The 27,820-nt window shown below is 40.1% G+C and overlaps 1 protein-coding gene across 1 annotated transcript; it reads left to right on the top strand.

Moving 5' to 3' along the window:
• Positions 1-1,342: 1,342 nt before the first annotated feature.
• Positions 1,343-26,780, top strand: EXOSC7 (exosome component 7). The gene is made up of 8 exons (XM_056483635.1): positions 1,343-3,234; positions 4,603-4,704; positions 5,383-5,477; positions 9,982-10,144; positions 13,990-14,060; positions 18,678-18,801; positions 19,746-19,901; positions 22,489-26,780. Exons 1-8 carry the CDS (start codon positions 3,178-3,180, stop codon positions 22,591-22,593), a joined length of 873 nt encoding a protein of 290 aa, XP_056339610.1. The 5' UTR covers positions 1,343-3,177; the 3' UTR covers positions 22,594-26,780.
• The last annotated feature ends 1,040 nt before the right edge of the window (positions 26,781-27,820 follow it).

The raw sequence follows: 27,820 nt of genomic DNA, 5'->3' as shown, positions 1-27,820 counted from the left end.
CAGTGGACAGAAACTGATGCACAGGAAGTTCTACCTGAACATGAGGAAGAACTTCTTTACTGTGTGGGTGACTGTGCACTGGAAGGGATTATCCAGAGAGGCTGTAGAGTCTGCCTCGCTAGACATACTTAAGAACTGTCTGGACACAATCCTGTGCCATGTGCTCTAGGATAGCCCTGCTTGAGCAGGGAGGATGGACAAGATGACCCACTGTGGTCCATTCCAACCATGCCATTCTGTGATAGAGTGCTCCAGTGCAGGTGTCGTGAGCTAGAGCAAGGGCTGAATTTGCTTGACATTCTCCACATGAAGCCACTGCTTCCAGAAGGGCAGGGGCGGCGGCGGCAGCTTCTCCTTCCTGGTGCCCCACATGAGGAGAGACATTAAATAGCGCCAGTGCCACTGGGTGACAAAAACTGGCCAGAGACTCCCCGATGTGGAACCTAGACAAGATCAACCTCTCAGTGCTGTAGGATCCTGCAAGAATCTTTGAATTGGTGGAACTTGTTTGCAATAGTACCTACAAGCAGCAGGTTTTCTTTCCAGTCAGAGAAGAGGAGGAAATGAGGACGTGAGGAAGTGAGGGAGAAAATCATGGTGGCACCCAGGTCAGTGGACAAAGAAGGGGAGGAGGTGCTCCAGGTGCCAGAGCTGAGATACCACTGCAGGCTGTGGTGAGGATTATGGTGAAGCAGCCTATGAGGTCCACAGGGCATGCAGAGATCCACTCAGCCCCATGAGAGAAGTACTCACACTGGAGCAGGTGGATCCTGAAGAAAGCTGTGATCCAGTGGGAGACCCAATGGAGAAAGGGCCCTTGCTTCCAGAGATAAAAGGCCTTGCTTCTAAACTAGAGCAGCCCATCTTTAGAGGACTGCACCCGGCAGACAAGTAACTCACTCTTGCAACAGTTTTGAAAAGACTGTTTTCCCATGGGAGGGACCCCACCCCCACCCTCCCCCCCCATAGCAGAGGAAATACTCCTCTCCCTGAAAAAACAGAAAAAAAATTTTCAAGTGACAATCTAACCAAAACCCCCATGTCCTGTCTCCCTGTTCTGTTGGTGGGAAAGAGGGAGGGGCTGGGGGGGGAAGGGGGGGGATGGTGTTTTAAAGGCTTATTTTACTTCTCATTATCCTCCTCTGTTAATAATAAATTTACTTTATACCTTTGAATTTGAACCTGTTTTGCCCTTAGAGTGTTTTCTCCCAGTCCTCATCCTCAACTCATGAGCCCTTCGTTAATTTTTTTTCCTCTCCTCTGCCCGGCTGAGAGCAAGAAAAGGTCAAACAGCTTTCATGGGTGCCTGGTGTTTAGCCAGTGTCAAACCATGACATGGGGCAACACACATCATTTATTTACCACAGTGAAGTTAAATATATTGCTTTGCCTTTGTTAAAAAAAAAAATGCAACACAGAAACCTCAACAAGCCCAAGAAACAAGTGGCATCCTTTTTTGTATGATAAGCATCACTACTTCCTTCTGCTGAAATTTGAATGTCCTCAGAAGGCTCTTTAGGGCAAGAGGTTGCCTTCTGCCCTCCCTGGGGAAAAACGAGCCAAACCTCGGCTCCTCCCACTTTTGAAAAACTGCTGTTTGCATGTGAACAAGATTTGCTAGCTGAGCCTCTGGACTATGCAAGACTTTGACTAACATTAGGGTATACTCCAAGCTGGGATGGCAGAAGTGGGAAAAAAATTAACAAATCACTGTTTCCTGGCAATTGTAACTGTTAGCTGCTGTGGGCTAAGCCATGAGAGTCAGACTGTCATCTCCCTGTGCTCTCAATGGAAATCACAGGGTGCATCTGTATTAATACTCTTTCAGATCCAGAATTCACGCACATTTTCAGGGAGTTCCTGGTTTCTTCTTCTTGTTTGGTGCACACTGTGGAATGCAAGGATACAAGTATTGCACTGCAAGTCAAACGAAGGGTCAGTCTGTGCTAGACAGCAGCACTGGCAGATGCTATTTTAGACAGAACATACAAACCAGAGCTCTTTCATGCATGGGCACTGCCTTTGTGTGGCACTCCCCTGGGCCAGCAAGAAGACCTGACCCTGCTCACCTCCCTAGGGTGAGCAAGCAGGACAAGCTACCCAAGCTCCCTGCTCTGCCAGGCTCCACTGCCGGCTCTCCCCACAAAGAAGCAGTAAGCAATCCCCATACAACAACCCTAGTGTGCAGAAACGTGGCTCCTTTTAGATGCAGGAAAGCCATGGGAAGAGTCCCAGAATTGCATCAGCTCTGCTAATTGATAAGCAGCCTGCCAAAGGGACCAGACCAAGCTAAAACTTCCAAAACCATCCATCACTCTTGAAGTTTGCTCCCACTGCATCATGCCACCTGCTCAAGTAGGCACAGCCAGGAATGCTTTGCACATTTGACTGAACAAGGAGTTGTGGAAAGCTGGATAAACTGTGGCAGTGTGCAGTGCAATCCTTGGGAGCCATGGATCATTTTTAGCCAAGCAAGCATCAGAGTGAAGCCAAGATAGCATCTTTTAAAATACTCTGAAAATTACACACACGAGCTGTGCAAAAGGCGTGCAAACTTACATTAATGACTGTTATGCAACTTTCAATTAAGGCTGTCAAAAAAACCCCAACCCTTAATTATTGTTTTAATACGTAGTGAGAGTTTTTAATCACATTTCCCACGCCACTTTCCCAGCGGTATCTGGCACAGGACCAAGAGAATCTCCTAAGGAAAGCATTTGGTTTCTTCCCTGCTCCCGCACTAGACTTCCCCGCGCACCGCACCTCGCTTGGACCTTTCTGCGGTTAAAAACTCCAGAAGGACAATGAGGAAACGCAGAGGACTATGACTAGTCGATCTATTTCTGAGCTATTCTATTTCCGGGACATTTCCACAGCCTCCTGCGGGAGCTTTGGTTTAACCGCGAGGGTCAGCTTCTTGGACGGGACGTTTTCCGGGATGCGGGGTGCCCAGCGGGTACCGCGTCCACAGCGCCGCGCCTACTCCACTGTGGATTTCCGGCTGCAACCCCCACTTTCCCATCAGGCAAGGGGAGCCCCCGCTGTGAGGTGCCGGTGCCAGCCGGGCGGGCGTGAGAGCAGCGCTGGACAGCCGGCAGCTTCCCGGCGGAGGGAAGGCGGGCAGGAAGGCGGGCAGGAAGCGGGGCACTGCGCAGCTGCGGGCGGGAGGCGGCGGGAATGGCGGCCGTGGTGCTGAGCGAGGCGGAGAAGCTCTACATCGTGCACGGCGTCCAGGTACCGGGAGCGGGCGCCGGGCGACGGGGAGAGAGTTAGGCTGGGGAGGGGGAGGTGAGGGAGGAGGGAAGGAAGGAAGGGAGGAGGAAGCACTCACCGTTGCGTCTCGGCACGAACCTCTGGAGCAGTAATCATCAGAGCACACCGACCATCGGAACGGGAAGCAGGCTGAGAGCGGGACGTGGATTTGTTTTCACCGAATCACACAATATGCTGAGTTGGAAGGAGCCCACAAGCATCATCAAAGTCCAACTCCTAGCCCTGCACAGGGCACCCCAAGAATCACACCTTGTGCTTGAGAGCATTGCCCAAATACATCTTGAACTCTTCAAGCTTATTGTTGCGACCACTTCCCTGGGGAGCCTTTTCCAGTGCCCAGCCACCCTCTGGGTCAAAAACGTTTTCCCGATGCCCAACCTAAGCCTCCCCTGACACAACTCCGGGCTATTCCCTCAGGTCTTGTCACTAGTCACCACAGAGAAGGGATCAGTGCCTGCCCGTCCTCTTCCTCATGAGGAAGTTGTAACTGCAGTGAGGTCTCCCCTCAGTTTCTTCCAGGCTGAACAGACCGAGTGGCCTCAGCGTCTCCTCGACTTCCCTTCAAGGCCCTTCACCATCTTCATTGCCTTCCTTTGGATGCTCTCTAAGAGCATAATATCCTTCTTCTGTACCCATTTGCTCCTCTTCCTTTCTCTTCCCTGTCTCTTCCTCAAGTTATTGGCATTGGATAGAGTTCTAGCCTGTAACTTAGCAAAGGAACATGAGTGGACAAAAGAGGAATAATGAAAGGTGTCTGAGGAAAAGCCCCAAATATAAAAGAACTGTATCCTTACTGAAAAACAACCTGTGTTTATGGGAGGGAGCTGTATAGTATCAGAGGATGCATAATACCCATTTGTGGAATACAAATGGATGAAAGTATTTGGAAGGCTGTTGTATTATTTCTGTCTGCTGGGGTCCTAATTTCTGATGTAAAAGTACAGAACGTGCCTATCCCAGGAAAGAGCTGAGTTGTGTTAGGTAAAGTACCGTTGAAAGCCATGACTTTACAGCTCTGAAATCTGAAGCTTTCTTTTGGGAATTAGAGGGACTTGGTGCAATTCATGTCTGCCTGCAGATTGCTCGTTGCAAGTTCTCCATGGATGAGATATAAATGAAAAAGTATAGTTGGTTCTTTTGTGTTCCATGGTGAAACTACTAGCTATTGCTTTTATAACCTCTTCACTGCTGCATTTGGTATAAGAGAAGGAAAGTTTAGAGTCACAGAGCTTTTGGATTGTGGTAAGGGTTGTTTGTTTGTTTGTTTGTTTTGTTTTTACATTTTGTTAATGATTCTCTTAAGTGCAATATATTGATTGTCATACTTAGGAAGACCTTCGTGTAGATGGTCGAGGTTGTGAAGACTACAGATGTGCAGAAGTAGAAACAGATGTTGTATCAAACACAAGTGGATCTGCAAGAGTAAAGCTGGTAGGTAAATTTCTTAGGGATTGGGTACCTTGCTGATGAAATTGCTTGTTCATGTGACTAGTTAATCTGATGCTCTTTGTAGATAGGTTTGCGTGTGTAATAACATGTATGTGTATAGCAATAACTGAAACTATGGGATATGGAAATTATGACAGGATATATAATTAGTTCAGGCTGAATTGAGCTGGATTTACTGTAAAGTGCCTGGACAGCCTTCAGTCTGGATAATAATCTAATACTCTAATATTTAATCTTGAAAACTGAAGTTGCTGTTGTGCCTAGTTCCTGGGGGGGGGCAAAAATTTCTATTTCTTTAAAATGAAGCAAAACTACTTCTGACATATTTACTATGAGGAAGATAAATGTACTGTGCACCATTATGAAAGTTCTGCAGAAAGATCTGTTTACATAACCAAAATGACAGGATATTAGGATGTTAGGAATGTCTTTTTAACCTAGAGAAAGGTAATATGTATGGTAATTATTTAATGAATCTTCTTGCATGTGATACTGTCCTTCTAAAGCCTTTTGTTCTTTAAAAAAAAAGTTATAAGTTTATCCTGATAGAATGATCTGATAACTGAAAGGTAGAAATGTCAGCTTACCATAAACATTTAAATAAACCAAATAGTTCTGTAATTATAATTCTAGTTGTGTGATGTGTTTTTGTTTTAATAGGGAGAAACTGATATCTTGGTAGGCATAAAAGCTGAAATGGGGACACCGAAGTTGGAGAAACCAGATGAAGGTTACCTGGAATTTTTTGTTGACTGGTTAGTATACTAGAAAAGAATGAAATAGATTTAATATTTGGAATAAATGACTAATCAGGTCTTGCCATTCTTCAGAAGTTTATGCCTTCATTCCACTAACCTCCTCTAGTGGTTTGAGTAATAGAAACAAGTTATTTTACCATTTCAGTAGCAGTGAATGTTAAGAAATTTTTTGCTGGTCCTGCAAACCCAAAAGAAGCGAATCAGCAGAAGTTGAACAATGAAAACAGGTTAAATAAAACAATCCCAAATTAGACAGCATCACTGCAGCTGGAAAAGAGTAATGGTTCAAGTATACATGGTTGTGACTGGACTTTAGGACTACAATATCAGCTGTTGTTTTTTACTATGATAAAATAGAGAAAATATCTTTCAAAAAAATGAAGTTGGAAGAAAAGAATTGACCTATACAGACTGTACTTTAACTGTAGTTGAAGGTTTGCTTGCTTTGTGAAAGCAGTGGAAAAAGTTTGAAGTGTGTTTTGTACAAAATGTTTTTTTTTTGTTTTTTTTTGTTTTTTTTTTTGTTTAAGAAAAGAAAAATCCTAAAAAACTAATTAGAATTTTTGGTTGCATATTTATCAGTGAATCCATCTTTCATTAACTAAAAGGGTGATTTTTTTTAATTTTAAGATTTCTTGCATTTTCTTACAAATGTTATCCTTATCATAAAAGCCTTGACATTGGCAAGTTGGCTGCTATGCATGCGACATCTCTTTTCATTTTTATTTAAAACAAAAAAATGTTGCTATTCTGACATTAAACCTATATACTATTGTTAAAGCTAAGGTATGAGAGCTACTAAGTGTATATCTGACAATCTTTCTGACCTGATTGTCAGTATCTGCCTTAACATTGGTATGTCACATTATGCAGCCTTATCTAAGACTGCCTCTGTGCATCAGTATGCTCTAGTTAACTGTGGAACCTTATGCTTTAAAGGAAAGCTCTCACCTGTGAATTGATAGTTTATTTGCAATTGCTGTTCTAAAATTATCAGATGGGAAGATCAACTTGAATGTGGTCCTGCTGTTAGGACTCATGTATGAAGTATCTTAAATGGTATATGTTTATTGTTTTGGGTTTTTATTTCGTCTGTATCTCTATATGAAGAAAGTCCACGGACAGCAGGGACATTTCCCTTCTAATGAAAGTCATCTATGGACATGTGGCAACTCTGTGACGCTTCCTGTGTGTGTAAATAGATACTAGGAAAACTTCAACTCATTAGATTAATGTTTGGTTGCGTTTCTGTTAATCTCTGCTTCATGAGATCGGAGGCAGATGTGCCTCAATATTGTGAGAGTTTGATCTAGTCAGTTCAGGCAATAGGTAATCTTTAATTTCTGTGACAAGTGGATTCATGGGCCTGAACTTTAGAGGAGTGTAGTCACTTGTCACATGCTTGTGGCACAGGCAAAGGTGTCCTTTAGCTTCCAGAAAGATACAAAAGACAAAAAGTGAAGTGGAGGCAGCTTGTTTTCTATCAAGAGGAATGAGCTGCTGTCGCTACCCTGATGCTTTTCCACACTGCCACTGGGTGGTAGTAACTGAGCATAATTCAATACCCTGAATCTTCTGATGTAGTTCCTGTGTGTTCTGTTTGGCTTTTATATTGTTGAAGCTAATAATAAAAAATCAAATTGCAGTGATTACTATCTTAAAATGCTTATTTCCCAAAACTTTCATAGTTTCTTTTACTGATGAAAGTAATCATTTGCTGGATCGTGTATAGTTCTCTGCTCCAAGCTTCTATTTCTCTTTATTCTGCTCTGAGCCCTTTACCTGAAATCTGAGGAGCACACTTAGTCCCATTTTGAGACAGACTTTAATGCGAGTCTCTGAAAGGGATGATTTTTGGGGCACTGATTTGAAATCCTTGTAAAACAACTCTGTGTCCTGTGTTTTATTTTTACTGCCTGTCATCACTGGAGAAGACATTCATCCTGGCCGTTGAAAGAGTGCTATGCCTGCTTTTCTCACATTTGAGTTTTGTGGCTGATCTGATTTATCACTTCTAAGCTGTAAGAAATAGAAACAACAAGAAAAGCAGACATCTGAAGTCCTTGAATGCATCAGATTTTGTTTGTGGAATTAGCAAGGAATATATTTGTCCAGATCTGACTATGTGTAGATTACAGTGTATTGATGGCCTGAGCAATAGGTGGGAAATGTTTAACTGTTGCAACAGAAAGATTTTGACTGGCAACAGGAAGAGTTTTGAAATTCAGTAGAGATCTGTGGTAAAAGCATCATTATGGTTCAGTAGGAATCTTAGATTGTTAGGCAATGTGATGCTGAAATGATTTTGATAGTCTTGAAAGTTACATGCTGCTTGGGTGTACAAATTCTGTACTATTACTAAGGTCTTTCTATGCTCCATAAACCAAGTTTTTGGTCATTTTCTAGTGTGTTAAGATGCCCCCTTTCCAAATTTTGCCCAGTTTACGTTACTGCCATAGTCTGTAGGCATTAGGTGGCAGTATTTACCAAATAGTTACAATAATATCCTGTTAATGTTACTTCTTTATTTCACTCTGGTTGCAAGGAAATGTATAAATAAATAAATAATAATGGAATTAAGATGCAGTGAAATGTACAGTGCTATTCCAGTTGAGTCTTAGGTTCTTCCTATTCAGTCAAAGAAAGCATCCACTTGTAATAAAAAAATACAACATTTGATAAAACTTTGTTTTTAGAAATAGTAATGAGGCAGAGATTGAAGTTTGCATAATTCTTGCAACTTGCCTTAGGGATCATAATACTTGCATAACTATGGCTTAAACAGAATAGCTTAAACAAGATGATCTTGTTAACTTGCATAAAAGCTGCTTCCACGGGTAAGTGCTTGTTTCATACAACCTGAAGACCTGACTCAGCACTGAGTCTTACTTAGATAAGATCCTATCTCATAAAATTGGTGTCTAATAACCCTGACTAATATTGTGTGTCACACTTGCAATGTTTATTCGTGTGGCAAATATAGTTTGGAAGCATAGATCAGTGCTTTAATTGGCAGTAATGTTTCTTTGTATTTTTAAGCAGTATAGTGCTGTTTGTTTCTGGTAGCAGCAAATAACTTCTATAAAATCCAGTATTTTTCCTGGCATTCTGAGTTTTCATCAACTCTGCAAAACAGCAAGCTGGGAGAATTACTGTGAGGTAAGGATAATAGTAGATAATTATATGTAAGCTTATAGATTCTGCAGTATTGTTGGCACAGCTCATTTGATGGTTTAAGTCAGGCCTTGATAATGGGAATCTTTAGTTATTTGTTTTGGTTTTTTTTTTAAAGGTGAGGGGATTATATTCCAAGACTTAGTTTTCTGCTATATATTTCTATTCCTGGTGTACTAAGGTTTTGTATCATCATATAGGCACAGAACATTCATGAGAAATTTGCCCTGCGAGGTGCCCTGCCAGGAGAATACAGGACATGGCCATTACAGATTTTGAACAGACCAAAACTACTTCTATATAATCACTTCCTTCGATATGTTCTCTAACGAGAAATTAATTTGGTGGAGGTCTGACTGGTTTATTTTAAAACAAGATTTGCAATGCTGCTATAGGTGCACTGCTTGAGAATATTCTTGCCCTGTCTATAAACCAGAGGCTTGGAATCTTTGCTCATTATTTTGCTGTATATGCATCTCTGGACATTTCTGTTCTATTTTATTGTTCTTTGGAGGAAAGGCATGTTTGGGGTGGTTTTTGTTAGGTTAGTTTGGTTTGGCTTTTATTTTTTTGGGTTTTGGTGGCTTTTTTAGGCCTGTTTTCTTTTTTTGTTGGAAGTTTCTTAGCTGTGTACCAGGCCCAAGCACTGAAGAACTTTCTTGCATGACTGCTCATAAATACTTTGTTATGTTGGAATCAGGGAAGTAAAGACCACACACTTTGTCATATCCCTTCAGGAGAAGTTGTTGTTTAGTTGCCCTTCTCCATAAAATGCAGAAGGTAATGACACTCTTTCTTTAAGTTTAATAGCAGACAATACACTCAGTAAAGAAATCACCAATTAAGGTCAGGCAGTCATGTTACTTATAAGAAATTATTACTAAATTCTACTTGACATATCATCATATCTTTCTCTTCTTAGCCACTCTCTTAATAATTTAACATTCAGCTGTTACTAGGCTGTCTTGGTGGCTGTTGTGAACTTAGTACAGATGTCCCACTTTTCTTCTTTAAAGAGCTGAGGTGGTAGAGGGTGACAGTGCTTAAGAAATAATCTCTGAGAAAATTCACCAAATTTTACTTTGATTATAACTGGGGAACTGAAGGTAGTAGTGGGATTTAGTGAGTATTAGTATTTGTAACAAAATATCAGTGTATTATCTACATCAAAACATTCTCTTACGCAAACTGGAAATTCCTTTTCAGACAGAACGCATATTCTTGTACAAATAAATCCTTAGATACTTTTATTGCTTTATATTTAAGAAATGTTGTTTGGGTATTTGCTGTTTCAGAAGTGAAAGTATTATTTTCTTTCTTTATCTAGTTCTTCAAATTCTCCTGAGTTGGAAGGCCGGGGAGGAGAAGAACTTGGCACAGATATAGCAAATACACTGTACAGAGTATTCAGCTGTGAGAACACTGTAGACTTGAAATCCCTTTGTATTAATCCCAAAGAGCACTGCTGGGTTCTCTATGTGGATGTATTGGTAAGTACAGAAATGAAAACTAAGATTCAGCAAAATGTTTCTAAGGCAGAGGCTGACTTAGCATAACCTTCTGTATTTTTGCATTTAAAAAAAAGCTCTCATAGTGTGATAAAATGTGTCACAGCATGGATGGCAGTTTTCTTGTGAATCTACTTATAGTACTTAATCACTAATTTCAGCTTGATCTTTCTCTACTATTCTTGATGCTGCTGTTCCACTGCAGAACTAATAAAACATTGAATACTCCAAATCTGTCTCAGGTAAAAATCAGTGATCCTATACTGATTAGGAAATTGCCACTAAAAAAGGGTAAACTTCTCTTCCAAGCTAGATGTAACAGCAAATATATTGTTCAAGTGAATGTAAGATATCATGTATGTATGTTATCCCTAAGAGGACAGTCCATGTATCTAGTTCTTTGTGCTCTTATCACTAGTAATTCACTAAAATAAAATAGAAACTTTTTGGCAAAAGCTGAGTTTAGTCTAGGTGCTTTTTTATGAAGATTGTATGTGTGTATTAAACGTAGAAGATAGGCTGAATATTTGTTCCCATGACAGTAATGGAAACTGAATTTTATGTGTACAAATCTGATGCATGTGGCGGCTCAGTTTCTAAAATATGCTGCATTTAAAACACTCTGTTATGGGAATTTCAATAGAAGTCTGCAAGTGAGACTCTCCTGAATGTTATTTCCAATTCTTTTTGGTCCAAAGTTGAGTTTCTGTTTGTCAAATTTGGAAGTGAAAATATGTTAAGGGATCTTACAGCAATCTGTTAGGGTCTGTGAAATAATGTGCAAAATGTTAAGCTTTATGGCCAGAAAATTAAATTCAGGGTTTTGTTGAACAAAACAGGAACATTTAGACTAAGACTTAAATAAATGTGAAAATTAGTTCACTAGGTATTTAAAGAGCAGCAACATTAGCTTAATTATAGTAGTTATGGTACAACAGTCCAGCTACAAAATGATGGAATATGTACCTCTGCTGAGTGCTTTAACAGCCCGAGTCGCTGGCTTATGCAGCTTGGCATGGTTTAATGGAGAATGAAGTGTTAGCTCTGAGAAATCACACTGAGGCCTTTAGTTACTAGGTAATTACATGCAGAGGTACAGAATATTAAATGCTGTGCTTATTTAAGCAACATGCTGCTTAACATTGCATAGGCACTGCATAAACAAAAACTTTCATGAAGCTGTCTTCTTCTGTATATATATATATGTGTGTGTATATATATATATATGTGTGTATATATATATATATATATACATATATACACTGTTCTGTATAGCTTTTGTTTGAGATATAGGTGGTCAATATCTGATTCTTCCTAGATAGATTTGTTGATTGTCCACAGTTACGGAGAAAAACAGCCTCCGTGTTTTCATGCTATGAGTTGTATCAGAATTATGAACATCAGGGCCTATGTTATGTGAGGAATTTTACATTTAGCTCTTTTTACAGAGCCAATAAAGAATCTGTTACAGGTTCATAATTATGACTCTAAACTTCATGAGTCTTTTAAATGTTATATTCTGCAGGGATTTTTTGTGTGAGCCATTGAAGAGCTGTTGGTACAGTTAGAACAAGATACTGTTAACGTTTCTCTCTTACTCAGTTTCACCCCCACCTTATTTTTCCACCTTAGGCCTCTGTATTTTCACATTTTTTATGTATTTGTAATACTTCCTTTTCTAAACAGTAGACATGTATATGACATGTAATACTGTATACCTAATGTAGGGGCTTGACACCTACAGATTTTCCTGAGGCTGCTGTTGCTGAATCACTCCTGAGAATTCTGATTTTTATAGGGTGTGGTGTAAGGATGACACTTGGGCTAATATAAGGAACAACTCAGATTATTTGTCATTTTAGGGAGATAAAGGCCTGTTCTCACTCTCTCTGTGTTTCCTTCTGTTTCTTTCCTTTTCTAAGCAAGCCATTGATGTCAGAAATAAGCTTTTAGGCATTTTTGAGTGGGTTTTGATATGTATGTATAGCCTTTTCCCCATAATTTGCCCCAGAAGCCTACTGGGCTGGGCAAGGAGAATCAAAATAGGCAGTCTCTTATCATTCCCTACCCAGTCACGGTAGATTGTGTGTCAGGAGGACAGGGTGCATTAGGTTCTCTTGAAATTTTTGCAGTTCACTACTGAGCATCTTCCAGGATTTCCTCATGTTTTCTATTTTCCCCTCCACCCCCCTGTCTGATTAAAAAGAAGTTAGGAATCTCTGCTTTTGGAGGAAAAGCTTCTCTGAATAAGATGATGTCTACAGTGTGTTATCTTTTATTTCCCATAACTCTTTCACTTGCATATCAGTAAATTAAAAGCAGAGAAGACCCCTCTGCTTACCATAACTCACAATTGTCCAGACTTTCTTAGTCCTAAAAATAACTAAATAAATAGGGACATGTCAGTACAAGGTGCTTCAGCTGAGAAAAGTGTTCATTTCTTTGTGGAGGAATTGTTGCACCATGCTCTGTGCAGATAGTTTTCCTATCCTCTAGGAGCCACTGTAGTACAGATAAGGCTTTAGAACAGCAAGCCTAGCAACAGTGCAGACACATCCCATTATTGTGTTTTAATAACAAAGGTATTGTGGGGCTTATTGTGTTATCAACTAAAATCCAATAATGACTGAAAGGGGCAAGTTAACCTCTCTGTATCCAGCAGCTGCTTGCAAAGAAATAATCTGATCACCTTTGTATTTAGCTTTCTATCCCAATTTTTTGTTATTCTTTTTACACTCTTCAGTCTGTCTTCATAAAAAGTAATTGTCTTTACAGAATATCTCGTTTATGATTTGCACCCTGTGCAGGAGTTTATCTCATTTTTAAATAAATTTTGAAGAACAATCAATGCAATCAGGATTGCACAATGTGTTTTGCTCTCATTGTACAGTGTAGATTGAAGTCAAGGAGAAGCATCCATATGTTCTTGCTGAAGTAGTTCCAATTGTCTGTTCTGTGTGTGTGTGTTCTCAGGAAATACTACTGGCAGCTGAGAGCTGAGCTTGTCGGAGATGTGGCAGTAGGCTATGGACAGACACATCTCTGACTTGTCTGGCAGCCTGCAGAAGGTATTAGTGGTTTTGGGAGCCCTCCCTTTTTAGCTTGTATGCAGTGCTGCTTTTCCCTTTGACTGTTGTTCTCCCGATCTTGATGGGAAGAAGCTGAGCTAGACTCACACCACACACTTTAGCTGTTGATAAGACTTATTTGAAATAGACTTTGACATCAGGCTCTCATTAGATCACTTTCGGCCATGAGACAAGCCTGATGATGACTCTTTCCCATAAAGAGAATAAATCATGATGTGCCCTCATAACTACACCTTATAAAACTAGCTTTCTATACCATGTTCTCAATGACAGTGTGTTTCTTCTGTGAAAGCAGTTCTCCCAATTGGTTTTGTCCATCTGATATTTAAAAAAGGCTCCTCTTTGAAATGAAATATAGAAAATTGATTGGCTGAAATTAACACTAAAGAATTAATGTGATGAGTTTATAAAGGGTACTCTGGCCATAGTCTAGTTCAGAACCTTAGCACAAGAAGATTAAGAACAGTGGTGGTTTCATTTCAGCTTCTATTATTAAATTTCATCATTAATTTTATTATGAAGTGCATTAACTCTTCTATTTTGCATGTATAATACAGTTAGCTGAAATCTTAATTTCCTATCTGTTCCTTTTCATAGATAGGCTTTAAAGACAACATTGTTTTTTAAAAACCTGTTCTGGTAATTAATTTTCTTCTTTTTCAAGTAGGTTTAAATAAAATAAAGGCTTCATTTAAAGGCACTAGCCTGAATTAAAGAGATTCTTCTTTTCCTCCCTAGTTACTGGAATGTGGTGGGAACATCTTCGATGCAATCTCTATCGCAGTGAAGGCAGCTCTCTTTAACACAAGGTAAAGCATAGATCTTATTTCATGTGGGTGGAAGTGGTATGGGAAGTGGAAGAGAAGTACTCTCTGTGAGCAAAGCATTTTTAATGCTTAATTATTTAAATAAGAAGTAGCCAAGACAGCTGACATTCAGATACAAGACAGTCATTTGCATGCAAGTACCATGAACAAATGTTATTTTCATTCACTTTCTAGTGATCAGGTGTCATATTGCACATTATGCACAATCATGTTCACAATGTAACTTTTATTGTAGCCAGATCCAGAAAAGTAGAGTTGACTGTGTAGTTTTGTTGCAAGTAGTTGGAGGCCTTGGAATTGATGCCTTGTGGTTTGGAGTAAGAAGTATTTACTGATATGAGATGCTTCTAAATAAGAGGCCCCCTGTCAATGTGACTACTGATTTGTAATCAGCCCTGGTTTTCCACTTTTATTCCACTGTTGATTTCATTCTCATTAACTGTCAGCCTAGAATTCTTTTTAAAACCAAGAGGGAAAAAGTGGTAGTGAGAGATTGTGAGGAGGGAAAAATGATGTCTTTAAAAGAATTTTGCCCCACACATGTTAATCCAAAGAATAGGAAAATAAGATCTAGTGGAATGAATGATGTGATTCTTCTCTGTTTTAATAAGACTCCCTACTATTTTTTTTCTATTGTTTTTATCTTCTTTATCTGTAGGTGAAAGGGAATAGAGTTTTGTAGCCCTTGAGAAAAACAGCCTAGTGAATAGCTTTACTAAAAAACTTACATGGCAAAAATAGCTGGTAGAGGTGCAAAACCTAGACTCCTACAAGCATAAATGTTTTAAAAGTGGATCTCAAATTGTTCTTCAGCATTAAATTTGAGATCTGCTAAAGTCACTAGTGTTGTTCTGGCTTATTTACCAGGGAATCAAGGCACAGTAATCTGGAAAAGTACAGGCAAAAAAGAAGAGGAAAATATGCTTTTGAAGACAGGCAATATATCAGGTTATAAACAGTTTAAAATAGATAAGGAGAGACTTTCCAACTGAGATTAGAAGTTGTATGTGTTGCTGAGAAATTTCTCATGTTAATCAAGTTCTCAGCAGTACCTTTTAACACTGGATTGTTTTTATAACATCAAGAAATAGAAATACTTTTAGAAAGGTAATGACTTACAAATGAGTTGGCTCTACAGTAAAAAGAAGAAATGCCTGTATTTCTGTGTGTGAGTTGCCAGGATGCAGAAGTCATATAGTTAAAACAGTTACTACCATGTGAGTTGTTTTGCAGATCTGCAGCTCATACTTTATTTATAAGATAACAAGGTCTTTTTTCTTACTTTAACCAGAATAAAGAGAGATGATCATATAAAAAGTAATGAATTAAGTAAGTGAATAGAAGAAAATCTGTTGCTCTGGGAACATGGACAACATGATGGAGGGTGTAATTATTTTAATGTTTCTTACTTATTTTTATTCCTGTTACAACTGTGTCCTTTATATATAATCTTTAAACTGCGGGCAAACATTGCAAGTCTTGTTGAAGTTGAGTATCATTTCAAAATGTGGTACAGTATGACACAGCCTGTTGATTTTTTAACTCTGAAAACCCCATCTTATTGATTTGAGCAGGGAATGCTAGTACAGCTCATCTCATACAAGCTCAGAAAGTCAAGAGGTGAAATTCAAAGTGAAAACCTGTTGTCCGCATTCACTATTCCTCTCCCTTTCCCTTTGTAGCTCCTGGGTTTTCTTTGGATTGACAAAAGGTGGTTTAAGGGTAGCTGCCTGTTCTCCATAAAATATTATTCTCCAAACAAGACATCAGTTTGAAGGTTGCTTCAGATTAAGTGTTCTGAACTGTGTTCAACATGTGTACCCTTTTTGACTCTTACTTTCTTTTCCTGCTTAGTTTACAACCAGGTTTTTATTCTAAGGTTTTTCAGATCTTTGCCAGCCTTGACTAGAGCATCAGAACGAAGAGCAGGGAGCTCAAGTTGCTGTTATTTCTTTGAAGCTACAAAATTTTAGATATTCAGATAGGCATTTGAAAACTTCAGCTTCAATTTAAAATCTTGCTCTAAGCATTTTTGTAATATCTGTGGAGGCATCATGCTTTAGAGCTAAGTAAATCCAACATCCTGACTTAAGGAATTTTGCGCAAGATTTACGGGTTTTAAATCCTTTGAATGCCTGACCTGACTTGTTCTCTCCCCTTCAGGCATGGATCAATGACAATAGAACTGGTTTAAGGGAAATATTTACTCCTCACAGTTTTGTATTGTTCATCTAGTTCTAAAAACTACTATCAAGATCATGTGCACAAGATAGCAGATACCAGACTTTCTTCTTACCCATGTCTCCCAGATGTTTAAGGATGGATTTATTAATGATGGAAGTAGATTTTGCAAAATGTGTAGTTAGCTACTGTGTCTGGACATTAAACTTGGTCCTGTGGAATGTGCCTACTTGCAACCGAGGCTACAGAAAATAGGCAAGTTACCAAAACAACAAAGTTTTTAACACAATAGCCTTGCAGACACTGAGGTTTTTGCTGCACAGCATGGTAGAGGCAGAACTGATGCCTGCTTAGAAGGGTGGACCTCGTTTTACATTTGTGAAATCTGGATCTGCACACACAGAAAAGAGCACTGTTTGTTACATTACTGAGTCTTGCTGTACAGATCTCTGCCCTGATTAGTTGCAGGAATCAAAATAGAAGAATAAAAGTTGCAAATTAAACATGTACAGCTATTTCTTCAGCTAAATCTTCACAAGCTGGAAGAGGAAATCTACAGTGTTCTGGAAAAGCTTTATGCAACATTCACTTTGCATAGTTTTTGTGTCCATATACCCCCTTTTTATTCAACTGTGGTGCTTGTGTCTGATCTTTTTGCCTTTGCAGTATTTCTAATTTACACCTCTCTCATCTGTTCTTGGCCAAAAAAGCTCCTTGCAGGCGTTTTTCAGATATTAATTCTGACAACTTTTTCATGCAGACCAAACACTACTCTGGTTTCAAAGCTATTTTAGGCTGGAATTAAAAATGGCTTGATCACACAGATTTTCTTAAAATCTTGCCTTGTTTTTTAAACACTGCTCTGGCACATATACCTCTTGCTTGACTAGGCTGTTGTCCAGTGTTATCCATTGTCTTGTGTAGCTTGAGGGTTACTCTCCTTGTGACTTTATTCCATCAATTCTAATGGAATATTTTAAACTTGAAAATAGACTTTGATGCATTTCCAATGAGTTGGAAAACATTTGGAGATCCTTTTCCAGAAAAAGTGCACATCACAATTGTTCTGCTTACTCAAAATCTTAATTTTGGTTTGGCTCAGGCCAGTGTGCTTGCAAGGAGTTTGTTGTCACTGGAGCAGGATTAGCTGTTTTGAGGTACTTGCCACTATGACTTTTAGCCACAAATAACTGAAATACTATTCCAAGGATCAATCAAAATCACTTTGTGTTGGTGGGGGAAAATGTTCATTAAATCAGTCCCTATCTCCTCCTCTTTTAAAATAAGAGATTTGTTACAGAGGGCATAGAGGAATGTAACCTCCAGAGTCTAGTTATAAAACAAAATGCAACTGTAAAAGCACTAACATAAAACCAGATTGTGGTTACTGATGTTAGCTTGTCTTGAGACATCTTGAAATATTTTGTTTTCAAGTGTAAATATGTGTAAGAGAGAATAGTGTGCCTGAGCTCTGTGTGTATTTTACTGGCCAGTAATGCCAAGTATCTCAATCAGTATTCCATCCTTGCAGGCACCTGGATAAATGAGGGTGTATAATATGCTGACATTCTTGGCAGCTTGAGATACCATCTTCTACTAAATTGTTTTAAATTACTTTATTCATTATGCTAAGGAAACTGCCTTAAATCATCCCATAAAACTTCCATTAGATGGCTATCACAAATACAATGTATGTACAACTGATAAGGAGCCTGTCTAGCTCATTTGTGAGAGAGCTCATCATTCACAACTGAAAAGAAAGCATTTCTTGGATTTCTGCCTGGGTTTTCAACACTGCTTTGTCCTGATATGTTACATATCCCTTGTATATCTGTCCTTAGAACAGTAGAGTATCTTTCTCATCTTGCTAAAGGATTTTACTAATGCCATCTTTTCTCTTTACCCCAGCTCTCCTTAGTAGGTGTTTATTCTTTCCTGAATAGCTTTACTACTTGTATTTGCTACTGATGTCACACCTTTGCCAAGCAATGCAACTGGTGTAATGCTGACAGCTTTACTGTTGTCTGCAAGATTGGGAACTACAGAACAAAAGGATTCAGTCTTGGTTATTTGTCTCCTGTACATCCGTGGCATTCCTGTACATACAAAGAATTGTTCAGAACTGATTTGTGCAAGTTTCAGATTAATTTCTCCCCATGTAATAGTGTAAAAAACAGCTCAAATTTTAACTGTTTGAATGATGCAAATATGATGATCTTACCCTAAATATCTTCCCACTTACAGTGGTTTTTTTTAAGTCTCAGGTAGTGAGTTGTTAATACTTTGATCACATTCTGTACTGTTCTTCTAAACATTTTGCCTCGTTTAGAAGAACAGGGACTTCCTGGAGTTGTGACTGTAGAACAGTTGCATTTGTTATGTGTTCTGGCAATAACTCTGCACCTTTTGTTTCCACAGAATACCCAAAGTGCGTGTTCTGGAGGATGAAGAAGGCACCAAAGAGATTGAGCTGTCCGATGATCCTTATGACTGTATTCGACTTAATGTAGATGAGGTGCCCTGTATTGTCACACTAAGCAAAGTAAGCCTCACAAATTTCTGCCTTCCTGCCTGGAGACTCCAGTTTCTGTTAATTTTACCTGCCATTTATTTTTTCCCTAGAGATAAAATTGGAGTTACAGGAATGGTCAGTGTCCACTATGTTTCTATTTGTTTGTCTTTGGCCTCCAAATTAAGAATTTTTACTGAATAAGGGGTTTTTTGCACCTCTGACTTGTAGGTTTCTATTTGATGTATTCTTAAAATGCATCTTGCATGCAGAGGAGTTATTATTTTTCATCTGCTCATTGCTTAACATCCAGAGCAGCAGATATGTCAGTATGGTAAAACAAGAGGTCACTATGTTCAGGAGTGGAGGTTGTGTGATCTGCCTGGAGTTACATGCTAGGTGCTTGTTGTTGAGGACAGAACTCAGTTTTCATGGGTGCATCCCTTTCCTTTCAAACAGGTCTTTGTCTTCCATGCATAGCACACAGCTAACACAGTTAATTTTATGGGTGCTGCATTTTCCATTGCAAGTGTTAGTGATTGGCTTAGGTACCTGAAAGTTTGCTTGGCATTTCTTTTAAGGAAATTGCGTAAATAGTAGAGGGGCCATTGCTGAAATGAGGGCTCACCTGAGTCTTAGGATTTTAATTTTCAGATAGAGGGGGAGCAAAGTCTGTACTTAGAGTTGCAGAGAAAGGTGAATATGAATTTTCATACAGATAAAAGAATGGTAGAAAGGAAAACAGTATGAAATAGTGACACACTTATCTCACCTCTGTTGTTTATGTACCCATAATGTGGGGTCAGAGGCTGTTTAAGTCCTGTGCTATCAAGTCAATCTGACTATTTCCAAAGGCCACATGATTTTAGGGTGGGAGGCTGTAGGTAAGTAACAAAGCCACCACTCACAGTTTGATTTCTCAATGGTGGAGCTTTGAGAATGGCAAACTAATGCATTGTTTTGTCACTTACTTGCAGATTGGATACAGGCACGTGGTGGATGCTACCCTTCAAGAAGAATCCTGTTCTTTGGCAAGCCTGCTTATTTCAGTGACCAGTAAAGGTGCCATCACTTCTATGAAGAAGGTGGGGAAAGGTAGCCTGGATCCTGAGAGTATTTTTGAAATGATGGAGGTAAGGAGTGTTGAGCAGTTGACTGTCTTGTATGATACTGAATGAACTGAAGCTTGGGTGTACAGAAAGCTTCAGTAAGGGCTTTTAGAGCAGAGACCTTGGTGCTTTAATTTGATGCACGAGGGACTTTGTGAAGGTCACAGGCAGTTTCTTTGAAACAGGCTCTAATGTGAGTGGACATTGTCTAAAAATTCTAGGTGCCTGAAATGTATGGTACTCACATTTGTTTCAGGCAAGTACTTCACAGCTATAAGGCAGTAAAGCTTAAGCTGAGAAACTTTGAGAATATTTTTAAAGAACATGTTCCCTCTTTCATTGTTTCTTTTAAAGACTTAAAGAACAAAACTGCCAGCATGGTAAAGTCCCTATAAGAGTAGGGATGGTGTTTGTAATTAGGATGGTGGTTTGAAATAGGGATGGTGGTGCATAGCATTCTAGCACAACTCATTTGTTTTATGATTAACTTACGTTCTCATTTTACTGTTGCTTTACTTTGCTTCTTTATTGAGTTTACAATCTGTCCCTACTTCATAAAAATAGTAGTATCTGGGTATTGTCCGCATTCAAATAAGATCATTTTAAGCCCTTCTTCAGGCTCTTCTTAGATCTGTTCTCCAGTGTAAATTCTCATGCCTGTGTTTGGCCTTGAGCATGAGACAGAAATGAGTTTTGAACTTGAAAGTCAGAATGAAAATTAGATACTTCAAGCTGGCTCTGTTATCTAGAGACACAGGGCTAATTTCTGCATAGCTCTACCTGAGGAATGCAGAAGTTGGAGCCAAGTTTGACAACAGTTTTTCTCAAGTGGGCATTACTGAGTATATGGCACTTGACTGCATCATGATATCAATCCAGAGTGCTTATCTCAGTGGTACCAGTGGGCTTTTTATTTGTGTTCAAACATGTCTTTTATCCTTACCCTTACCTGGGTAGAGAGGTGTTATCTCTTAATTCCTCTGCAGGAGTGAGAGAGAAAGCTGATCACAAAAAAAACCCAAGATGTTTTCTGTAAGGTCAGATATTATCTGTTTGGTCCTGCCTTAAACTCAACAACCTGATTGGGATATCAAGAAAAACAAAAAAGCCTGAGAATTCCCAGTGGAGGATCTGAGTAACCTGTGTCTGACACCTCTATTCCTGAATGATTTGACTACAGGTCAGAGGATGTTCAGTTTTTCCTCACTGGTAGACAACAGACATTCTAGGACATATCTCTTAGGAAGGAAATTTCATGGGAAAATTTTGGGAAGCTGCCAGCATCACAAGTTCTTTTTTATTGAGTTTATGATCCAATCCACTAGAGAGGCAAGCAGGAATAAGATGGCAACAGTGTTGGGTCAATACCAAAGTTCTGCACAGTTCCCACTCACTTTGACCTCCTACATTTGAGGAGGAGAAAGTGTATCAGTCCTCTTCACTGTGGACTGCTCCAGTGATCTTTGTCTCAGTTCAGAGCTGTAACAGTTCTTGTTCTTTGCCACCCTCATTTATGTAGCATGACTCATGGTGTCTAGGATTGACAGCTACCTTGCTGCATCAAAGCTCTTCCCAAATTTTCTTTGGTACCATTGGCCATATTCTGGCATCTGGCTCTTCAATTAAAAATGTAGCTTATTTTCAGGTTTGTGCATGCTTTCAGTAATTGTCACCAGGAGATGAAACAGAGTGGTGTGTCAGCTATATGGCAAGCCTAGGCTTCATTGCATAGATCAGGAGCCAATAAACTCATTTTAATATAATCTGCTCTTTGGGGATGGGTGGGCTCTTTATTTCTTTTTGCAGTCAGTATTTCAGGTAATTTAGAGAGACCCTGGGAAAGTTCCAGTGAGCATCACTGCCTTAAGATCTTTGTTTCACCACTGCCCAATGTTTCCCTGCCTTGTGGCTTGCACAGTATACTTGGGTGTGTGGACGAGTAGAGGTCAGCACTGGAGCTAATCATGTCGGGTTTTCACTGCTGGAGTTTATTTCTGTAAAGAAAACATTATGTTAACTCCTTTAAGGTTCTTGGACAGGACAAGAATTACACATTATGGGAAGGATCTGCCCACAGAGTGATTTGGTGGTGCAGCCAGTGTGCATTTTGGGCTTCTCTGGCCACAGTACAGGGTGTTCAGCTGGTCTAGATTCACTCTGCTGATTCTGAGCACACACTCAGAAGAGTCTACTGAACTTTCTGTTAGTAGGCTGCTTTGCTGGTCAGGGGTCTCTTGTCCTCTGGCTCCTAGAATATTGCTTAGTGCTCTGTGTGCTGGCTAATTTGAACGTGTGCTTGTGCCTGATGTGAACTTAATTTGTATTCCTGGGTGATCCAGCAATGTGCAGATCTGATACTAATGATCGTGGAATGCTTCTCTGATTAATAAGAGCACTTCGTTTGTGTGTATATTTTTCCAAAACTTAATCAAGTTAAAATGAAACTTTTACCACCATTATTTTTCTAAATTAAAAGCATATTTTATGATACCAGCTGGTGTATATGAATCATCAAAGGGAAAATATTTGTCAAAAGGAAGTGTTCTGTAAGAGTTATCTTCCTGTAAATAAGCATACGTCTCAGGTTTGTTTTGCTTTCTTTGCTTTGCAGACAGGACAGAGAGTAGGCAAGTCACTTCACATAGCCCTTCAGAAGATTTTGGATGAAGAAGAGAGTTTGGGGACTTCACGACCAAAAGTTGGATTTCTAGGATGAGTTTTTATTAAATGTTCAAAACTGGTTTTAATTGATTGTGCAATCTTGTCAGTTTGTATATAAAGAAAAAATTATTTTTTTGTCCAGTAGAGTCATCTTCATGGCTAAGAGACTTTTAAAATATTAATAAGCATAAAGAAAGCTACAGTTAAAGGCAAATAAGCAAATTTGAGGTGCTTTCTGTATGGGTAGCTGCTGGCACACAGGGAGTGCACCAGCAGCAATTGGTTCTGTTTTCTGGGAAGTGCTTGAGTCTGTTTTCCAGAGTGACTGGTGTACTTTCCACTTCATTCTGTTTGCATGTGTTTCACTTCTGTAAACCAGCTGCTGTGTTCTAGAATGCCTTCCCAGTGCAGCACAAATGAGAGCAGCAGTAGGTGGAAATCTTCCTTCAAATTACCTTACTATTCTTTGAATAAAATGTGGTTAGATTTTACTATAAATACAACGTGGTCCTCAGTTCCCAATTCATATTTTAAACCAAGATTTGTCTACAACTGCCTCACAAGGGGGGGCAGGGGGGCAGGCACTCTTTGGTGACCAGTGACAGGACTCAAGGGTACAGCCTGAAGCTGTGTCAGGGAAGGTTTAGGTTGGATATCAGGAAGAGGTTCCTCACCCAGAGGATGGTTGGGCACTGGAACACACTCTCCCAGGAAGTGCTCACAGTACCAAGCATGACAGAGTTCAAGAAGTGTTTGGACAGTGCTGTCAGGCACGTGGTGTGACTCTTGGTGTGTCCTGTACAGGAGCTGGACTTTGATGATCCTAGTGAGTTCCTTCCAGCTCAGAATATGCTATGACTTCCTTGTTTCCTAGAGCTCTACCTATCCCTTTTGCCAACAGGTGCAATAGTAAGCCACCCAAAACAACATACTGTGGCTAAGGAGTAGGGACATGACCAAGGTGAATGGGAAACTAAGTTGATCTTTAAAAGTTTGATATTTCAGCTGGAAAAGCATAGTGGCTGTCAATAATGATCCTTCATAGGGAAAAGCAATGGATTACAGATAAGACATGGATACAAGTTGCATCACCAGATGTTGAAAGCAGTGGATTCCCTCCATACCTCAATTGGATGGCCTAGCAGCGAGTAAGAGATGTTTGTTTGGCATGATAGGAAGAGACAACAGATGGGAAGAATCAAAGAAGAAATTGATTTTTAAGAAGCTGATATTTAATCTGCAAGTGTTAAGGAATGTTTTGAACAAACTTTATGTCAGAAATTACTACATTAATCCAGAGTTATTTAGCTCTTACTCAAGCAACATTTTCTCAGTTTTCTGTTTCAATTTTATAATACCAGATTAAGAATATTCACTTGACTGTAACATGTTTGTTGGGGAGAAAGGACGGAAGGGTTTTGCTGAAGGAAAGCCGTAGATACAGGACAGAACATATTATAGCTCAAACTAATAATCATGATCACATTAAAATATATGGAGTACTAAAAATTCCCAGATCTCTTCAGTCCTTTTGCTAGAGCTCATACACATAGTTACTCAAGGTGACTGAAACAGTACTTGTATTTTAGATATGTGTAACCATTGCTATAACAAGCAGTATAACAAGCAGATGGGTTATTAAAAAAAAAATGTTGTCCCCCAAAATTTGCCCAAGGTTTGTATTTTGAAGGGTTTCGATTTTTTTCAGTGCCTCAAGTAATGGTTTAGATAGGTTGTAAAGGTGCTACACAGTAGCAGAGCCAAGAAGTGACAATGAGTGTACATATTATCTTTTATCACTTCAGCAAGAGTTGCTCTCTGTGAGGCAAATACTAATCTGACATCAGCTTTACAGTAGCTGTGATCCACTCCTTGCCATGCAAAGCTGCTTGTAAAACTGTAGAAAGAAAAAAACTGAAGAGCGAAAAAACCTTTAAAGTACCTTAGACTTATCACAGGCAGTTTTTTTGATCATGTATTGTTCAGTGTTTCAGAAAATGGTTAATGTAAATGAGACTGCAAGTCTTGAACCTCAGCCATTCTCTGAATGTTTTATTGCACATTTGTGGTTGGAGACCGAAAAGCTGCTCTGAGTTATACTCGGGGTAGTGTAATTCTACACAGCTTTCCAGCTGAAGGATGTCCAAGCATTTTGTAAGTTACATCCCTTAAGATGCTTCTTGTCCTCTCTCCAGATCCTTTTAATTTTAAATATATTTTTATGAGAGCTGGAGGTGGTGGTGGGAAAAGAAACATCACTGTGTTTCAAGTGTGTGAACTGATGCCTCTGTAGAGAGGAGTACATGTGCACTTCCTCCCCTGTTTTTAATAAGGGTTGCAAATATTTAGCCCTCTGAGATCCAGGCTGTGTGCTAAAGAGAGAGACTTGGTGCCAAGCACTTCCTCAGAGCAGCACTGCAAATTAACATGGTGCCTTCCCTACACGTGTGACCTCCCCCTGTACCTGGGTATGCAAGCACAGAGTAAATTGGGAGTCTCAAGGGGTCCTGTTCCTTCTGTGTCACTGCTTCCCATCTGTTGGCATGGAAAAGCAATGGTGTAGAGAGTGACCCCAGTTCAGATGGGGTCTGCTTCAACCCCTGAGATATAAATAATGAGCTCAGCCAAAAGTATTACAGAGCTGCTAGTTGCTCTCAGCTGCCCCTAGAGGCTTCCTGCTACCAGCTCATGTCCCAGATGTATAAACAAAGCTCTGACAGGGGTAAAAGGTCCTACAGCTCTCCCAGTTGATATGGTATCTGCCAAGAAATCTGAGAGACTGTGGTTCTCAGGCATGCTGAGGGCTAATTTCTATTTTCTTAGCTCCCTTTAACCCCTCCCTTCTATTCCAAATAAAAATAGCAGAATTGTAATAGTCTTCAACTGAGAATGCCCCTGTTCCCATCTGGGCTGGTGGAAAGTTCCATGTGTTGCTGTGCAGATACTGCCACGTTTTCATTGACTCGAGTCCAGTAGAACTAAGAGGAAACATCTGTGGAGTGGGATAGCTCTCTGTTTGTCCCAGAAATTAATTGCTTCTGCTGGGAGTGTTGAGAGGCTGAAAGCTGTGCACTAGAGATGAGGAGTCTAGTAACTTCTGCTAGGCCTCTACTCATATTGCCTAAAAAGCACACACCCGCAATTTACCTGTTTCACAGGGACAGCATTCCCCTCAAAGCAGAAGAGGCTGTAGGTCAGTGGACCTGACTGATCTAGCAAGCCCAGGAATCCCATCAACATACGTTTTGCAACTACAATTCGACACTGTAATTGTGTAGTTTGGAGAGAAGAGGGAAGCTCATTCTGCCCTATGGAGGCAGTGGGGAGGAGCATGGCTGTGCCACCTGTAGTCAGGCTTTAAATGAAGCCTTTCTTCAGCACACCTGCTGTAAAGACAAATCAGTGTGAGCCAGAGCTTGCTCACTCTCCTGTGAGAATGGAGTGTGCAAGCCTGTCTTCAAGGGATTTGGCACCTACCCAATAGGGTGTTCCTGCATTTGCTTTGTAAACAGCAATTAGCTGAGGTTTACCCACTCCTGCTAGGACTGCCTCCAGCTTTCCTTTTGAACTGCAGCAGACACCACTGCCCTTCTCAGCAGCGGGATGTTCTCCAGCCCTGCTGTGGCACTGGTTTATTTTGCCTAAGTGGCCACTGGCACCGAGAGAGTGGAAGAAGCAAAGCTGTGACTGGTGAGACCTGAGCACTCCAGTCCTTACCCCAATGACTTGTTCTCTCCATTCCTTTAACATTCTGGAGAAAAATGCAAGAGCAGGTCTGCAACTGGTACTGAATCTCTTCAGGCATCAGCCTCTGTGTGATTTCTCACTGCTCCCCAACTCTCTTGTCTCCTAGTGCACTCCCGCCTGATTGCACTCCCTGCCTATGCAGGGCACCTTTTCCTTCTATGGCAAAATGTGGCTGCTCCTGTTAAGTGTGCCTCAGAGAGGCTTCTTTTCCTTTGTCAAAGTCCCAGACTCACAGTGATAGTGCTCAGCCACAGCAGGGCACTTTGGTACATCTCCCCACAGAGAAACTGCAGTGCCTTGGGTTTTCCTTGGATCTGCATTTTTAGCTATTTTCTTGGAGCTGCATCTCTAGCTATCCAGGAACAAAGATATTTTGGCTGTTGCTGCTAAACATCATTAGAATCTCAAGCATGCTGCTAATGACTCCCTGGTGATGGTTTAAACCTCCATTTTATTGTCTGGAACACTTTTAATAAAGCTGTGGTTATCTCTTGAGCTCTGTGAACATCTCTGTTGCCATCCTGATCTCAAGATTGGGTAAGATGAGTGGCACAGGCATGGCTGAGTTTTCACATCACACCATTTGTTGATGAGATTTGTTTTCCTTAATTTAGACAAAGATCATCATAGTTGCTGCAGCCCCTTAACTTGTACCTTCAGAGGGATAAGAAGAATTCTCAGGTCCTTTCTGATTTCTACCACCCAGCTGTCTGTGGCAGGGACCACAGCCAAGCCAGTGTGCTCAGGCATTAGAGGTACTAGGAACCACCAGCCTATAGACCCTCCTTCCAGAGGAGCTCTCTCACTGCCCCTTCTCTCTGTGTTTTGGCAACTGGTAAGTTTGGCTGTTTCCAGAGCTGGAAACCTATGGGTGGAAAAGTCACGATTTAAGTCCTACCTTTTTTTTCTTCCCTCCAGCAAAAGACCAACTTTAACCTAATGAGGCTTTTCAAGGCCATGCATTGCTTTCTTTCTGCTGTCTGATCATGCAAACTTTTCTCTAAATTCAAAAAATTAAGGAATTCACGAAGCTGAAGTTGAAATTCTCTTATAATCCATAATTCAGCATCCACAGCAATATGAAAGCAAACCAGTGCTCAAAGGTGAGAATGACATGAAATAAGAGCCTAAGCTGACAGAACTGTCTACTTGCCAGTCCAAAAACACTGACCATCAAGTTCAGTGGCGACCTCACTTGAACTGATGCTATGACAAGCAGTGAACCTAGACAGTTAGGAATTCCTCCAGAGTTTTGGTGTTAAATTTAGACACTTCACTACAGTTTTCCTTTGGCTGTTTGAACTTTGGTGATGGGCAAACAAAGCAGTGAAGGCAGACATTACCTCTAACCTACAGCAGCTGCAGTCTCCAAACAAAAGGGAGTGTTAGTCCTTTGGTGCAGCTCCTTTGCAAACAGAGGGATTTTAAACAGCTAGTACTACTTGAACTCAAGTGTCCACATTTGCACCTGGTTTAAAGCCCAAGGATATACTGTAGAATGGATCCTTCTGTCCTGTAGCCCTTGGTGTATATGG

The sequence above is a fragment of the Oenanthe melanoleuca genome, chromosome 2 (genome assembly GCF_029582105.1).
Source record: "Oenanthe melanoleuca isolate GR-GAL-2019-014 chromosome 2, OMel1.0, whole genome shotgun sequence".
Lineage (NCBI taxonomy): Eukaryota > Metazoa > Chordata > Aves > Passeriformes > Muscicapidae > Oenanthe > Oenanthe melanoleuca.
This window is presented reverse-complemented; position numbering and strand designations above follow the sequence as displayed.